At 47.2% G+C, this 17,242-nt stretch overlaps 1 protein-coding gene across 5 annotated transcripts in view; it reads right to left on the reverse strand.

Annotated features, from left to right (window-relative positions):
- Window positions 1–4,245: 4,245 nt before the first annotated feature.
- LOC118705449 (UL16-binding protein 3) overlaps window positions 4,246–17,242 on the reverse strand; it is a 47,164-nt gene continuing 34,167 nt past the window's right edge. The window contains exons 1-5 of one of the 5 annotated variants that reach the window (XM_036414223.2): window positions 7,339–7,640; window positions 6,625–6,879; window positions 6,136–6,396; window positions 5,335–5,495; window positions 4,405–4,647 (exon numbers count right to left, since the gene is read on the reverse strand). In XM_036414223.2, the coding sequence (XP_036270116.2) occupies window positions 4,552–4,647; window positions 5,335–5,495; window positions 6,136–6,396; window positions 6,625–6,879; window positions 7,339–7,438 (873 nt within the window). In that variant the 5' untranslated portion in view covers window positions 7,439–7,640 and the 3' untranslated portion in view covers window positions 4,405–4,551. Of the gene's footprint in view, window positions 4,648–5,334; window positions 5,496–6,135; window positions 6,397–6,624; window positions 6,880–7,338; window positions 7,641–11,982; window positions 13,273–14,487; window positions 14,654–15,228; window positions 15,490–15,716; window positions 15,972–17,242 lie in introns of those variants that run through there. The other 4 variants (XM_045572814.1, XM_045572816.1, XM_045572813.1 and 1 more) reach the window with 4 other exon arrangements.

Consider the following 17,242-nt stretch of genomic DNA (forward strand, 5'->3'; position numbering starts at 1 on the left):
AAAGATAAAGATAGGGGACAGAGAGCATGCCAGCACTGGAAATCCCAATTTACAAAGGTAGGCAGAAAATAAGGAAAAGAAACAGTGGAAGGAAACAACCAGAAAACAATTTGAAAGATACACATCAATAAGTGTGGTAAATGTAAACGGGTTGAGTGCACAAAATAAAAGGCGCACAGTGGCTTTCATCTCAGCTGCTGACATGCCATCCAGGCTGAGGAAGACCCAGAAACTTCAGGGTTCTGTAACCCTTTCCAACTGTACTGAACCCCAACCCTAGCCGAAACCCCGTGGACCCAGGCTCATGTGGGTGGAGTCTGGACTGTAGAGAAAGGCCCCTGGAGATTCAGAGACTGAGAGACTGGGAGAGCTGGGAGCCGCAGTGAGAGAGGTCTAACCACGGAGGTTGCAATGGCCTCTCCATAGAGGAAGGAGGCAGAAGCTCCAGACTACAGAGACCCAACCCAATTCTGGGCAAGCCCTTGGGAAACTCACGCTCTTGCACGGGGAATCTGGACGGTCAGGTGGAAACTCAGGGGAGCCATGGAAGGCAGAGGTCTGGCAGAAACTCAGGTGAGAGCACAAAGGCAGGGCTGACAGGAAGCCAAGACTGTCAGCTCAGCCCTGAGAATCCGCCCCATCCAAGCTGAGCACAGAGGCTTCTGCAATTTTGCAAGTCTGATCCTATAAGACTGTCTCCAATACAGAAGGTATCCCAGAGTAGACACAGCTGATACCCACTTCCAATTGGCCTGAAGGTTAATTCCCCCCAGGGATACCAACAACAAGGCTGTCCACGCAGTCCACAAGGTATGCACCAAGTGTCTACTTCAGGTAACTGAGGAGAATGACCCACTAGGCCATATAGGACACCAAACACACAAAGCCATCCTACCAACTCTGGGAAGCAGCAAAAATGCCGAGACAAGGAAATAGATCTCAAACAAAAGAGATGGAGGATATAGAGTGGATTGATAATTATCAGGGGGAAAGGGGAATGGGGGCATGCAGGAAGAGACTGGTTTAAAATCGTACACCTATGAATGAGGACAATGGCAGGGAGGTAAGGGCAGAGGGTGAGGCGGAAACCCGGTGGAAGGGAGCTATGGGGGTAAAAGGAGAAACAATTGTAATAATCTGAGCAATAAAAATTTTTTAAAAATAAATAAATAATAAAGATAGGGAGAAACCAAGATGGCGGCATAGGTAAACACCCAAATTGCTGCTTTGCATAAAAATATCAAAACTACAACTAAAAGACAAAATGGACACCATCCAGAACCACAGAAAACCTGGCTGAGTGGAAATTCTACAACTAGAAGGAAAGAGGAAAGCATATTGAGAATCAGAGGAGCTACAAAAGGCTGAGGTACAGAGATGTGCAAGCGTGCAGAGAGGATGGATGGCTGAGTGCACAGGCAGTGCAGTGCAAGGCTGGCTTTCTAAAGTGGGAGGAAGATGAAAGCTCCCAACTGTGCAGAACTCCAGTTCCGGGAGAGTTTCTGGGAACCCAGATTCACTCATTGGTGGAGAAACTGGACTGTCAGGAAAAGAGAAAGCACACTGAGCCGGGACCGGTTTGGCTCAATGGGTAGAGCGTCGGCTTGGGGACTGAAGGGACCTGGGTTCGATTCCGGTCAAGGGCATGTACCTTGGTTGCGGGCGCATCCCCGGTAGGGGGTGTGCAAGAGGCAGCTGATCGATGACTCTCTCTCATCGATGTTTCTAACTCTCTATCTCTCTCCCTTCCTCTCTGTACAAAATCAATAAAATATATTAAAAAAAAAGAGAAAGCACACTGAGATTCAGGGGAGCTGCAGAGGCAAAGGTAGGGAGGCATGCGCACAGAGAGGACTGACTGCTGAGTGCACAGGTGGCTGAGTGCGCAGCTCATTTTCTAAAGCAGGAGGGAGACAGAAACTCCCAACTGCGCTGGACTCCAGTTCCGAGCAAGTTTCTGGGAACCCAGACTCATTCAAGGAGAAACTGGACTGTCTGGCAGCAGGTGAAATTCAAGGGCGGCTTTCTCTCAGAAGTGCTTACAGCAATAACTGAGGGACACTGAGACCCAAGGGCCTCATAGGGCAAGGCTGACTAAAAGCCAAGGCTGTCTGTTCTGCCCTGAGACTCCGCTCCATCCAAGCTGAGCACAGACGCTTTTGCAATTTTGCAAGTCTTGTCTCATAAGGGTGTTTCCAGCACAGAAGTTCCCCCAGTGTAGACAAAGCTGATCCTCACAGCCAGTTGGCCTGGAGGTCAACTCCTCTCAGTGATAAAAGCAATAAAGACTTAATTACAACAAGACTGTACAAACAGTCCACAAAGAGGTGCACCAAAAGTGTCCACCTCAAGTAACTGGGGGAGGCTGAGCCATTGGGCCCTATAGAACACCTACCACTTGCTGCTTCCCTGAGCTGCTCTACCAATTCAGGGAAGCAGCAAAAAATGCAAAGACAAAGAAACAGATCACAAATGAAAGAAATGGAGGAAAGCAAACGATAGGATATAGAGTTCAAAACCACGGTTATAACGTTTTTCAAGAATTTCCTAGGAAAGGCTGATAAATTTAGCAAGACCCTCGAGGATATGAAAAAAGGATTAACTAGAAATTAAACATACACTGTCCGAAATAAAAAATATTATACAGAGACCTAACAGCAGTCTAGCTAGAGGACCAGAAGAATCAAGTCAAAGATTTGAAATACAAAGAAACAAAAACATTCATCTGAGAAAGCAAAAAAGATAAAAGAATCCAAAAACTTGAAGATAGTGTAAGGAGCCTCTAGGCACTACTTTGTGGACCCAACATTTAGAGTATGTAGTGTGTCACACCCATGGATGGCCAGTCCAATTTGTCCTCAGTGTGTTGAAGAGCCAGAACTGATCACTGTCCAGCCTCTAGCTTCTGGCTAGAGTGAGAGTGAGAGAATGTGGATCATGCAGCAATAGGCAACTGCTCCACTCCCTTCTGTGAGCCTGCAGGAGTCATTGGTACAACCTTAGGGTAGTGCTGGTGCACATTTCTGGTACGGAGATCAGGCACGTTTCTCTTTATATCTTACACTAGAGGACCCACTGCACGAAATGTATGCATGGGTTCGGGGAGGTGGGGGGAGGAATCCCTCAGCTAGGCCAATGCCCTCTCACAATCTGGGACCCTTCGGGGGATATCTGTCAGCCAATTTACACCCATTGTCCTGTTCCCACCTAAACCGGCAGTTGGACATCCCTTTTGCATGCAGGAAATCTGGCTCCTAACTACTCATCTGCCTGCCTGCCTGATCACCCCTAACCACTCTGCCTGCTTTCCCCATCACCCCTAACCACAGTGGCAGCCTGACTCCCTTCCTCTCAGCCTTTGGTGGGCAGGTGGAAGGCTGCCTAGGCCAGGTACCTCCCTCACAGCCGCAGCGACTCCTTGGATCCTGTGGCCTCCGTCCTCCCAGAGGAGCTGGAAGGTCCAGAGGAAGGATGGAGGTCCCAAATGACTTCTGCTCTATCTTTTCAGCATATTACCCTTCTATCATATGGGATGTTCCCCAGTGACCCTGCTCACTTCTATTCTCTGACTGTTGGGCCTAGCTGACCCAATGACTCTCACAATGGACAACTCTGAGGCCCCAGAGCCAGAGCCTCATCTCTCCTGGTCCCAGTACTTCACCAGGAGCCTCTTTAAATGCTGTGGGTCTCCTTGTGGCAAGAGACATAGCCCTGCCTCAGAACATTAGGGTCTGTGTTGTGATCCTGGAGTAGGAAGGCCAGGAACTCCCCTCAGCACCTTGTCCTACTACAGATACCTTTCAGGTCATATGTTTTCTGGCTTTTATGGACCAAGATTGAGATCCAGCCCCATTCACCCAATTAGGTATTGTCTATCACTGCTTTCACGCTACAACAGCAGAGCTGAGTGGTTGCAACAGAAATAAGCTGGTCAATGAAAGAAAAACACCACATGACCTCATTCATTTATAGATAATAAAGAACATTATAAACTGATGAACCAAAAGATAGATATAGAGACAATAAAGCAACAAGCAGACTGTCAAATTACTGTGGGGAGGGGAGGAAGATCTGGGGGAGATAATACATCAACCGAAGGACTTGTATACATGCATATAAATACAACCAATGGACACAAAACTCTGGGGAGGGAGAGTATATATGGGAAAGCGGGGGGGGGGGGTGCAATGGTAAAATATGTACACAGATAATAATTTAATTTAAAAAATAAAAAATAAAAAAGCAACAGACTTTGATATGCAAAGCCTGAAGTCTCACACAGTATCTTGTTCATTTGCTACATCGAGATCCTGATGCAGAGATCCATCTCATTTTCCACATCCCAAGGGGAGACTGGAAAGTGGTCTCTCTGGATAGGTTTATTTTTCAAGCAGTTGAAGAGCTAAATGCAAGAATTATAACAATTGGCACCAAGAGAAAATGGAAACAAATGTTGAAAACTGTGCAGAGTTGCCAAACTTCTCATGGAATTTAGGACATGAACATAGCATCTGCTGAATCCTCTTGACCTCCTGCAGGTCTCTGCATTTGCTATAAGGACTGCAGCTCCTGGGGGCCAACAGGTGCACTGCTGGAGGTGGAAAGGCAGCCACACTTCCAGGAGCTATTGAGCAGCATCTTTGCCACCTGAAAAGAAACACATGTTTGTCTCAGGGGCTAAGAAAATCCTGGGTCAGTTCCCTTGGGGCTACCTACCCAAAATCCTTCCATCTCAGAGCCCCACCCTCACTGAGAGTCATGTATTTCCCATCAGCTCTCACCACCATCCTAGGCCCTACAGCTTGTACCCAAATCCTACCACCGTTATCACAAGGCAAGTCAGATCCAAAGACAGGTGGGGCTCAAGACTCAAGGTGCAAATGAACTGTGATGCTCCCTCTACTGAAATTTTTATCCTAAAAAAGCCCAGAAGAGCCTTGTCCAAAGAGAGAGGCCTGCACCCTGGTTTCTCTACCAGGGAACGGTTGTGGTTGTGGAAAGATCCTTGGTTGGCCTCCTCTCCCCACCCTGGTAACACCTCACAGCTTTGAGAGTGAGTGTCCCTATCCTGCCCCATGGATTCCTGCTCCAGAAACCAGTCAGCATCCAACTCACCAGTAGCTCAGCCACACCTATTACTGGAGTCACCTGAGCTCAAGGCAGGAGGTGCTCAGAGGCTCAGTATTTGGAGTGTGGAGGAGGCTGGCTGCCAGGTGATTGAATCAGAGCACCCAGGATTCTCAGGGGGTTCCAGAAAAAAATGGCTTCCATCTAACTCTGTCCTCATTCCAGGTCGCCTGCCCCTCATTTCTCACTCAATTCTGCCCTCTTTACCTTTTTCTTGTAAGGGAAGCAAATGATGGTCATGATGAAGAAAATCACCAATACAATGAGAAGGATGGCCCAGGTCTCCAACCCATCTGTGGTCTTGGTTGGTGAAACTGAGGCTATGGTAGGTGTGGTTGTGACTGGGGCCGGGACTGTGGTCAGTGCAGCTGCAATGAAAACACAAGAGGGACATCCAATGCAGTACTCAATCCTGAGGAGACACCTCCTCAGCTCCTGATGTCCCAGGTAACCCTATGTTGCAGACATTTCTACCCTCAAGGTGTGACAGCCACTGTGACATATCTGGGGTTGAAACAAAGAATGGAGATGGGCCCTGTCTCAAAGGGACTGAGAGAGCTAATGGGGGAAGCAAGGGTTAAAATATACCGGGCACTCCTGTTGTGACAGACGAGGAGGAAGACACTCACAAGGAAGGTGGGAGAGAAGTCTTCCCAGGAGCTGATTTGAGGTCATATTGAAGGATTTCCAGAAATAGGCCAGGTGAGATGAAGAAGAAAAGTGATGCTGAGAAGAGGGAACAGTAAAGAACAGGTCTGAAAACAGACTCCTGAGGAGATGAGAAGAGAAAGGAGAGACGGTAGAACACACCCATGGCCATTACTCTCCCAAGAACTCAATGCAGACTAGTCACTTTTCAAACACACTCACACACGCTTTCAGGCAGAGACATACACACACACACACACACACACACACATACATTCACCCACTGCCACACCCACAAGCTCACAAACGTAGGTCTAGGTTATCTCAAGAAAACAACACCTTCTCTGTCTCCCCTGTTACCTGTTGTCTCCAGCTCTGTCTTCCTGTGTACCCAGCATTTATACAATTCCTTGCAGTCTCCCTTTAAGGTCATTTTGAAGTCTTTGCTCAAATCCTCATATTTCTCCCACTTCTTCTTCAGCCGTTCACCTTCGGAATCATCCGCTTTATATTCTTCAGTCTCAGAGTGAAAGGTAAGGAGCCTCTGTCCACCCAAGGAAAACTCCAAGGACCCACTGGTGTTTCCATGGCACGTCATCCTGACCTGCAGGGTGAGAGGAGCTGCCCCACAGCCCCATGGGAAAGACATCAGCCTCTGGTCTTAACAAATACTTTGTCCCACCCGGTGTCCACCTTTTCTGAACACTTCTAACCCTGCCCTGCTCTCCCTCGCCTTCCTGCTGGGCTACGTGGGAAGGCCCACCATCCAGTTTTCTTTTTAAATGAACACAATCCATACAGCTAGCCCCACAATCTGCTCGCTTCTACCCTTGAATTTTTCAAACTTACCTCCATCTGCATATTTCTCACGTTTAATGTCAGCCAGTAATGGTTTTAATTCATTTCCCATGTTGCTCAGGGTTCCTAACTCTCCTTTACAGGAATCAATGGCCTTTCCCTCCTCTCTCGGGAGATTCATAGATATGACCTTATTGCTGCCACAGTCATAGAAAAGATACTTTTCTTCATCCATCTTTCCTTGGACCATACACCATGGCTGATTATCAGAAGAAATGTTGAAATCATAGTGAGGAGAGTGAGAATCTGTGAAGGAAAAATGCTGCTGAGGACTGGGGTTGGAAGGAAAAAACCCAAAACACCACTCCCCCATCTCTGTGACAGCGAGACAATCCCCGCGAATGCCGGGCTGGCAGAGCAAGGCCTGACCCTGCCCAGTGCCTCCTTCTCCAGGGGAAGGTTGGGGCCCCTCCCTTGCTTGAGGAGGACCAGGAAGCCTCTGCCTGCCAGGAAACCACATCTCCAGATACGTCCTCCGTGTGTCCTCAGCCAGCGCCACTAGTGGAGGAAGTGACTAGGTGGGAGTGGGCCCGTGGAGGGCACTGAGGAGGGAAGGTTCTGGACCTGCCATGGGCCCTACCGGCGATTTTAAAGCCTCTGCTTCCTCCCTCCCCGGCCTCTCCCCGGGTGTGTGTGTGTGTGTGTGTGTGTGTGTGTGTGTGTGTGTGTGTGTCCCCCGCCCGCCGCTGAGATTCCTGGACTCACCTCCGCGCCCCGAAGCGCCCGGCGCCGCGCACACACAGACGAGCAGCACCGGGAGCGGCGGGAGGATGAGGATGAACTTGGGGCCCGGGGTCCTCGCCATGGGAGCAGCCGCGGTCGGTGCGCTCAGCTCCGGACAGGCGGGCGGGCGGGGCGGCTCTGGGCGGAGGGAGGCGCAGAGGCCGGGAAAGTGTCCCAGACCGAGCCCCTTCCTCCCGCCGCTTTCCGGGGTGTCGCTGTTCTGATGCGGAGAGGAGGACCGGAGGCTATGCGCCGCGGGCTGGCTGGTCAATGAGCGCAGGTGGAATGCCCAATAGTTGTCCCAACCGGAACTGGGCATGGCCCGGCCCTATAGGAACCTCAATAAGCCACAATTTTGTGTGGTCCTCAGCCAAAGCAGCCCCTGGATTGCACACAGACACACACTCCCAGCCCACTTCCTATTCCCTCCTTCCCTCCACCAGCCCACATGTGGGGAAGCAGGAACAAGAGGTGCTATCAGTGGTTTAGCCACTGTGGAGAATAGTGTGGAGTTTCCTCAAAAAACTGAAAATGGAACTCCCATTTGACTCAGTAATCCCACTCCTAGGAATATATCCCAAGAAACTAGAAACACCAACCAGAAAGGATATTATGCACCTCTATGTTCATAACAGCACAATCTACAATAGCTAGGATTTGGAAACAGCCTAGGTGCCCATCAGCAGATGATTGGATAAAAAAAACTATGGTACATCTACACAATGGATACTATGCTGCCATAAAAAAGAAGGAATTCTCATCATTTGCAGCAACCTGGATGGAATTGGAGAACATTATGCTGAGTGAAATAAGCCAATCAATGAAAGAGAAACACCACATGACCTCACTCATTTGTGGATGATAAAGAGCATTATAAACTGATGAACCAAGAGACAGATATAGAGAAAGTAAAGCAACAGGCAGACTGTCAAATTACAGTGAGGAGGGGAGGAAGACGGGGGGGGGGGGGGGGGATAATAGATCAACCGAAGGACTTGCATACATGCATATAAGTACAACCAATGGACATAAAACTCTGGGGAGAGAGGGTATGTATGGGAGGGGGGGGGGGCAAAAAAAATCAATAAAATATATTTAAAAAATAAAAGACTTAACTATAACGAGGCTGTACACACAGTCCACAAAGGGGTGCACCAAGAGTGTACACATCAGGCAACTGGGAGGCTGACCATTGAACCATATAGGACCACAAAACTACCCTACCAACTCAGAAGAGCAGCAAAAATGCCGAGAAAAGGAATAAGATCTTAAACAAAAGAAAAGGAGGAGAACAAAAGACTGGATATAGAGTTCAAAACCATTGGTTATAAGATTTTTCAAGAATATCCTAGAAAAGGCCAATAAATTTAACGAGATTCTCAAGAATATAAAAAATAAATTAAACCAACTAGAAATTAAACATACACTGACTGAAATAAAAAATATTGTACAGAGACCTGACAACAGCAGACTTGAAGAACGCAAAAATCAAGTCAAAGTTTTAGAATACAAAGAGGCAAAGGACACTCTTCTGGAGAAGCAAGAAGAGAAGAGAATCCAGAAAGTTGAAGATAGTGTAAGAAGCCTCTGGGACAACTTCAAGCGTACCAACATCAGAATTATGGGCCTGCCAGAAGAGAGAGAGCAAGACACTGAAAACCTATTTGAAAAAATAATGTCAGAAAACTTCCCCCACCTGGTGAAAGAAATAGATTTACAAGTACAGGAAGTGCACAGAACCCCAAACAAAAGGAATCCAAAGTGGAACATACCAAAACACATCATAATTAAAATGCCAAGAGCAAAAGACAAAGAGAGAATCTTACAAACAGCAAGAGGAAAACAGTTACCTACAAGGGAGCACCATACAATTATCAGCTGATTTCACAACAGAAATTATGCAGGCCAGACAGGAGTGGCAAGAAATATTCAAAGTGATGAATAGCAAGAACCTACAACCAAGATTACTCTACTCAGCAAAGTTATCATTCACAATTGAAGGGCAGATAAAAAGCTTCACAGATAAGAAAAAGCTAAAGTATTATATGAAATGCTAAAAGGTGTTCTTTAAAAAGAGGAAAAAGAAGAAAAAAGTAAAGATAAATATTATGAACAACAAATACATACCTATCAACAAGTGAATCTAAAAGTCAAGTGAATTAAAAATCTGAGGAACAGAATAAACTGTTGAATATAATAGAATCAGGGGCATAGAATGGGAGGGGACTGATAATTCTCAGGAAGAAAGGGGTGTCTGTGTGGGGGTATGGGAAGAGATTGGACAAAAATCATATACCTATGGATGAGGATAGCAGGAGGGAGGTAAGGGCAGAGAGTGGAGTGGGGACCAGGTGGAGGGGAGCTATATAGGGTGTGGGGGGAGGAGAAACAATTGTAATATTCTGAACAATAAAGATTTATTTTAAAAAAGAAAGAAAGAAAGAAAGAAAGAAAGAAAGAAAGAAAGAAAGAAGGAAGGAAGGAATTCTATCATTTGCAGCAACCTGGATGGAATTGGAGAACATCATGCTGAGTGAAATAAGCCAGTCAATGAAAGAGAAACACCACATGACCTCACTCATTTATGGATAATGAAGAACATTATAAACTGATGAACATTATAAACTGGTGAATGAGAGCAGGTGGTCAGCCAGTCTCGGTGTCTTCCCGCCCTTATCTTCCTGCCCTTCGCCAGCACGGTCTCCTCCCACCAATCAGAGCTGCGCAGCCTGGCCCCGCCAACCACTTCCTCATCCCTCCGGGCTTCGGATACAGAACCTGTATACTGTGTTCCAGAAAAAGCCTGCTCAGATTGGCCAGAGTCAGAGAGGCGGTCTATTAAAAAAAGAACTGGTGTTGCCTCAGAAGTGGGGGGTAGTCTTATACAGCGAATATAGGCCTAAATCTATGTTTTAACTGTAAAATTAGGGGGTCGTCATATATGCCGGAAAATACGGTATAACAACCATGCAAGAGAATTCCTGTCACTGAATTTCCTGCCCAGTGGTTAGGGTTGACACAATTTAAAATATTTGACACTTCTGTGGGTGTGTGAGGATATCTGTTGTACTTTTTATTTGTATTATCTGGATTATTTGTGAGATTGCCAATCTTTTCAAAAATGTATTTTCCATCAGCACGCCCGCCGCCCTCCCCCTCCCACCTGCCGGCCTCTCTGGGTTTCCTGCCCATCCCCTGCCTCTGCCAGGGAAGGCACCTGGCGCCTGGCCCTCCCTGCTAGCGCGCTGGAGCAGGATGAAAAGAAAGAGTGCTCAGCCAGGAAGCCGGTGCACCGGTGGGATACAGCGGAAGGGGGTGGGGAGGAGAAGAAGAACTTCATAGCAGTCATCCTTTTTAGGAAAAGAGGGCGAAAACAAAAGCCTCACCCACCAACTTCCCCTCCCCGCCCCTCGCTGCTCTACACACAACAGAGGCTTCCTGGGGTCCCACCACGCCCTGGCTCCTGAGCAGCCCAATCCAGCCTTCACTCATCCAGAGGCTTTTCAGAAAACGCATTTGCCCTGGGGAGTTTAACCAGAGGTGATTCCTGCCTCTGTTCCTGGCGCTTAGACCCGCCCCTGATCTCTGTTTGTCTCTCCTGGGATGAAGCAGTTAGCAGATAGGGTCCAGGTCTGTCCCCTCCTGTGTGTGTGTGTGTGTGTGTGTGTACACACAAGCATGGGCAGAGAATTGTGATTCATTGGCCTCAACCACCGCCTTTCATTTTTTCTCATGCTCTTGAGATCTCCAGCTGAGATTGCTGCGGATTGACAGTTTGTGAAGTCTGAGGATCCATCTGCCAATTCTCCTCATTTATACCACTCCCCCACCCACCCACAACTCCAGATTCGTGTGGGTGCTTCACAGCAGCTATCACTGGGAGTTCTGAAGACCTGTGGGGTCTTTGCCTTACGCATTAGTTTTGTCTTCACAAAAAATGAAACTTGACAGGGAATTGTGCTGTCCTTAAAAATACAAGATCACGGAAGAAATAGACTGATATGGATAATAATCAATAATAATGTACCTCATGATATAAAGATCCAAAGGAAATGAAATAAAAATTACCTGCATCTCATGCCAAGAGGGAAACACCAGAATCAAATGTTCTGTGAGACTAAAGACACCCCTCATCCAAAAATGCAAAGCAAATCCAATAAAATAGCCAGATTATTGTTTTTTAAATTTTATTTTCCTTGGACTCCTCACAACCTTTCTCCTACATCTTCGAACAATTTGATGGGATCTAACTTATTTGTAGTTTTTTATGTGTCCTTGATGCTAATTCTTTGTTATGAGGGGATTAAACAGCTTTGAGAAGTAGAGATGTTTCCACTCTAACCAGTTTGGTCAAGTGAACAGAGCATCAGCCTGTGGACTGAAGGGGCCTGGTTCAATTCTGGTCAAGAGCTGCTGGGGGTTCTTGTCCCAGCCGAACAAAGGGTTCAGCATTCTGGAGAAAGGAGCTGATTCATAGATTCAGAAGGAGTCCAAAGAAGAAAGATAATTTTGAAAGGCATTGGGGGGTCAGAGGAGCTTCAGCTAAAAACAGCTAAAGACTACCCCTTGTCTAAGGACCTCCATGCTACTTATTAACACAATTTGTCCTAAGGCAATGTGGAGACATTCTTCAAAGGGTACAGTTTCAAGGGGTACTTTTACAGAAGCATTCTCAGTTTGGGGAATAACCTACAGCTGTTCAGGTGTTTGGCCAACAGGAGGCATTAAAATGCCCTGAGCTGTCTGGAAGCAAATGATTATCCTATTCAGTTTTGGGGAAATGTCCTACTGAGGTTTTGGGGTGATGCTTTTTAGCCATCTCAGGTGATTCAGCCCTGCTGACATGCTGGAATTGGCTTCCTGCAAAGGGCATGTACCTTGGATGTGGGCTCAATCCCCAGTGGGAAGAAGCTGATCAATGTTTCCCTCTCAAGAATGTTTCTAACTCTCCATCTCCCTTCCTCTCTGTAAAAGTCAATGAAATATATATTTTTTAAAGTAGAGATGTTTCAGCCACTGAAGGAGGTGAGTCTGCAGGGACAGAATCACAGGAAAGTCACTGCGGGGAGTGGAGTGTGCGGTAATAGCAGATAAATCCTCATACCTTAGGATTCATATGATTTTTTTTATTCCATGACATGACAAAGATGGTAAATTCTGTTTCCACAGTAATTTATCAGAACCACTGGTTTTATTTACAGCATTATTCGGACAAACAATAATCACCTAAAATACTGTGTGTTATAAAACAAAATCCCTAAGTAATTGTATTGTTATAGTATTCTTTCATAGAGAGATATAACTTTAAATAGCATTACATAGATTAAAACTTTCTAAAGGTAACCATCATAAATATCATTTTCCCTTTAAAAGGTGGTGAGGCCCTGGCTGCTTTGACACAGTGTTTAGAGCATCAGCCCAAAGGTTGGTCAAGTATTGTCTATCATTGCTTTCATGCTACACAGCAGAGCTGAGTGGTGGCAACAGACTTCTGATCTGCAAAGCCTGAAGTCTCACACAGTATCTTGTTCAATTGCTACAATGAGGTCTAGATGCAGAGATCTACCTCATTTTCCACAACCCAAGGGGAGACTGGAAAGTGGTCTCTCTGGTTAGGTTTCTTTTTCAAGCACTTAGAGAGCTAAATGCAAGAATTATAACAACTGGCACCAAGAGAAAATGGAAACAAATGTTGAAAACTGTGCAAAGTTGCCAACTTCTCATGGAATTTAGGATCTGAACATAGCATCTTCTGAATCCTCTTGACCTCCTGCAGGTCTCTGTATTTGCTGAAAGGACTGCAGCTCCTGGGGGCCATCAGGTGCACTGCTGGAGGTGGAAAGGCAACCAAGCAGCAGGGATACACGTTGAACTAGACCACACTTCCAGGAGCTTTTGAGCAGCATCTTCTGCCACCTGAAGAGAAACACATGTTTGTCTCAGGGGCTGAGAAAATCCTGGGTCAGTTCCCCTGGGACTACCTACCCCAAATCCTTCCAGCTCAGAGCCCCACCCTCATTGAGAGTCATGTATTTCCCATCAGCTCTCACCACCACCCTAGGCCCTACAGCTTGTACCCACATCCTACCACCTTTATCACAAGGCAAGTCAGATCCAAAGACAGGTGGGGCTCAAATGTCAAGGTGCAAATGAACTGTGATGCTCCCTCTACTGAAATTTTGATTTTAAAAAAGCCCAGAAGAACCTTGTCCAGAGAGGGAGGCCTGCATCCTGGTTCCTCTATCAGGGAACGGTTGTGGTTGTGGAATGATCCTCGGTTGGCCTGCTCTCTCACCCTCCTAACAGCTCACAGCTCTGAGAGTGAGTGTCCCTGTCCTGCCCCATGGATTCCTCCTCCAGTCACCAGTCAGCATCCAACTCTACCAGCAGCTCAGACACATCTATTCCTGGAATCACCTTTGCTCAAGGCAGGAGGTACACAGTGACTTCTGAGTGTGGAGGAGGCTGACTGCCATGTGATTGAATCAGGGCTCACCCAAGATTCCCAGGGGGTTCCAGAAACAATTGGCTTCCATCTAACTTGTCCTGCCCAGTCCGTACTGCTGGCCATCTGTCTTACCTTATGTTTCCGAAGCCACTTTCTGGGAAGGCAGATGCAAACTCCAGCATTTAGAATTGGTTCTGCAAGGCCTTCCACCTCTCCTCCTGGTGGAAGCCATTGACCTTGACCTGACCCCACTCCTCTTAGCCTTCTGGATATTCCCTTCCCCTGGACACATCACATGGAGCCGCCATGCTGCTCTCACCTGAACGGGAGTACTTCCCATGTCCTGTGTGCTTGCTGATCCCACACCGCAGCCCCAAACACACTCTCCCAAACAAGGAATGTGGATGGGGACTGAAATCACTAAACCTCTTTAGCATCCACAGGGGTTAAGCCTTGGTATGGGACCCTCCTTTTCCCACTGCTCTGACAGAAGATAGCAGAACTCAAAGCTGAGCTTGTCCAAGTTATTGCTGTCAAGCTATATTATATGTTAGGTCCCTAGTCTAATTTTCACAAAGAGAAGGTTCAGTGAGGGGGCAGGGACAGGCTGGGAATTCACCTTTCCCTGCCCCTCATTCCAGGCTGCCTGCCCCTCATTTCCCACTCAATTCTGCCCTCTTTACCTTTTCCTGTTACTGTAACAGATGCGAATGATGATCAGAATGAAGGAAATCACCAATACAATGAGAAGGATGGCCAGGGTCTCCAACATGACTGTGGTCTTGGTTGGTGCAGCTGAGGCTATGGTAGGTGTGGTTGTGGCTGTGGCTGGGACTGTGGTCGGTGCAGCTGCAATGAAAACACAAGAGGGACATCCAATGCAGTACTCAATCCTGATGTCCCAGGTAATCCTATGTTGCAGACATTTCTACCCTCTACGTGTGACAGATCCTGGGGTTGGAACAAGGAATGGAGATGGGCCCTGTCTCAAAGGGACTGAGAGAGCTAATGGGGGAAGCAAGGGTTACAATATACCCAGTCACTCCTGCTGTGACAGACGAGGAGGACACTCACAAGGAAGGTGAGAGAGTAATCTTCCCAGGAGCTGATTTGAGGTCATATTGAAGGATTTCCAGAAATAGGCCAGGTGAGATGAAGAAAAGTGATTCCGAGAAGAGGGAACAGTAAAGAACAGGTCTGAAAACAGACTCCTGTAGTGATGAGAAGGGAAAGGAGAGATGGTGGAACACACCCATGCCCATTACTCTCCCAAGAACTCACTGCAGACTAGTCACTTTTCAAACACACTCACACCCATTCACACACACGCTTACAGGCAGAGACACACTTACACCCGTACATGCACACAAATGTAGGTCTAGTTTATCTCAAGAGAATGACACTATCCCTGTCTCCCCTGTTACCTGTTGTCTCCAGCTCTGTCTTCCTGTGTACCCAGCATTTATACAATTCCTTGCAGTCTCTCTTTAAGGTCATGTTGAAGACCTTGTTCAAATCCTCATTATTCTCCCACTTCTTTTTCAGCCGTTCACCTTCGGAATCATCCGCTTTATATTCTTCGGTCTCAGAATCAAAGGTAAGGAACCTCTGTCCACCCAACGAAAACTCCAAGGACCCACTGGTGTTTCCATGGCACATCATCCTGACCTGCAGGGTGAGAGGAGCTGCCCCACAGCCCCATAGGAAAGACATCACCTCTGGTCTTGACAAATGCTTTGCCCCACCCGGTGTCCACCTCTTCTGAACACTTCTAACCCTGCCCTGCTCTCCCTCACCTTCCTGCTGGGCTATGTGGGAAGGCCCACCATCCAGTTTTCTTTTGAAATGAACACAATCCAAAGAGCTAGCCCCACAATCTGCTCACTTCTACCCTTGAATTTTTCAAACTTACCTCCATCTGCACATTTCTCCTTTCTAATGGCAGGCAATAATGGTTTTAATTCATTTCCCATGTTGCTCAGGGTTCCTAACTCTCCTTTACAGGAATAAATGGCCTTTTCCTCCTTTCCCAGGAGACCCATAGATATGACCTTATTGCTGCCACAGTCATAGAAAAGATACTTCTCTTCATCCATCTTTCCTTGGACCATACACCATGGCTGATTATCAGAAGAAATGTTGAAATCATAGTGAGGAGAGTGAGAATCTGTGAAGAAAAATGCTGCTGAGGACTGGGGTTGGAAGGAAAAGACCCAAAACACCACTCCCCCATCTCTGTGACAGCAAGACAATCCCCGGGCTGGCAGCGCAAGGCCTGACCCTGCCCAGTGCCTCCCTTCAACATGGGAAGGTTGGGGCCCCTCCCTTGCTTGAGGAGGACTAGGAGGCCTCTGCCTGCCAGGAAACCACATCTCCTCCCTGTGTCCACCAGGCCAGTACTCATCATCAGCCCATAACCAATGCAGGGACATGCCAGGAGACTAGGAGGATAGCTCTGGATGCCTGAGGGTTGTCAGAAATTAGCCCAGTACCTCCAGGACATGGAGAGCATGGAGGGGCTGCTGCTGGGGAAGCTGGGTGGCAGGTGGGGGGATGTGGATAGATTCCAAGATTGGAGATGGGAGACTTTACAATTATAGGTCATGGGATTTTGCATGGCCCAGGGAGGCGGGGCTAACCTGCTGCTAGGGGAGACCTTGCAAGCTTGGAAGGAGGCATGGCTACAATGCATGGAACAGGAAAGCCAGAACTTCTGAGACACATGGGAGGAAGGGACTAGAGGGCTCACAGAAGGGAATATGTCAGGGGGAGATAATATGAAAAGGCTGAAAAGTGTCCAATCAACCTGCTCCCTGGGAAAGCCTGAAGCTAAACTCTTGTTTACCAAGCTGATGAGGAAAGCATGGATGAGAAGAAAACTAGCATTCTCCAAAAGCTCACTGATGATTTTTTTTTTAAAATATATTTTATTGATATTTTACAGAGAGGAGGAAGGGAGAGAGATAGAGAGCTAGAAACGCTGATGAGAGAGAAACATCAAACATCCACCAGCTGCCTCTTGCACACCCCCCATCGGGGATGTGCCCGCAACCAAGGTACATGCCCTTGACCGGAATCGAACCCAGACCTTTCAGTCCGCAGACCGATGCTCTACCACTGAGCCAAACCAGTTTCGGCTCACTGATGACTTTAACTGAAGGTCAGGAATGAGTTAGGGTCTGTGTTCCCCAAAATGGCTTCCAGTAGTAATGGGAATGGATAATGTCAACATATTAAATTATAGGTACAGGTGCTCTGAGTCATGACAAAGGAGTTATGGTCATCAAATGATTAGGAAGCTCAGAAATCCAGCCAAGGCCTCAACCACAAAGAGCTATGACTATGGCTCCTAGAACATGGTGATCCTAGAGGCAAACGGATCAGCAGCCAGCCTGGATGCTTCCTGCTGGATTTCAATAATTTCAACAAAGACAGAAC

The sequence above is a fragment of the Pipistrellus kuhlii genome, unplaced genomic scaffold, assembly GCF_014108245.1.
Source record: "Pipistrellus kuhlii isolate mPipKuh1 unplaced genomic scaffold, mPipKuh1.p scaffold_m20_p_5, whole genome shotgun sequence".
Classification (NCBI taxonomy): Eukaryota; Metazoa; Chordata; class Mammalia; order Chiroptera; family Vespertilionidae; genus Pipistrellus; species Pipistrellus kuhlii.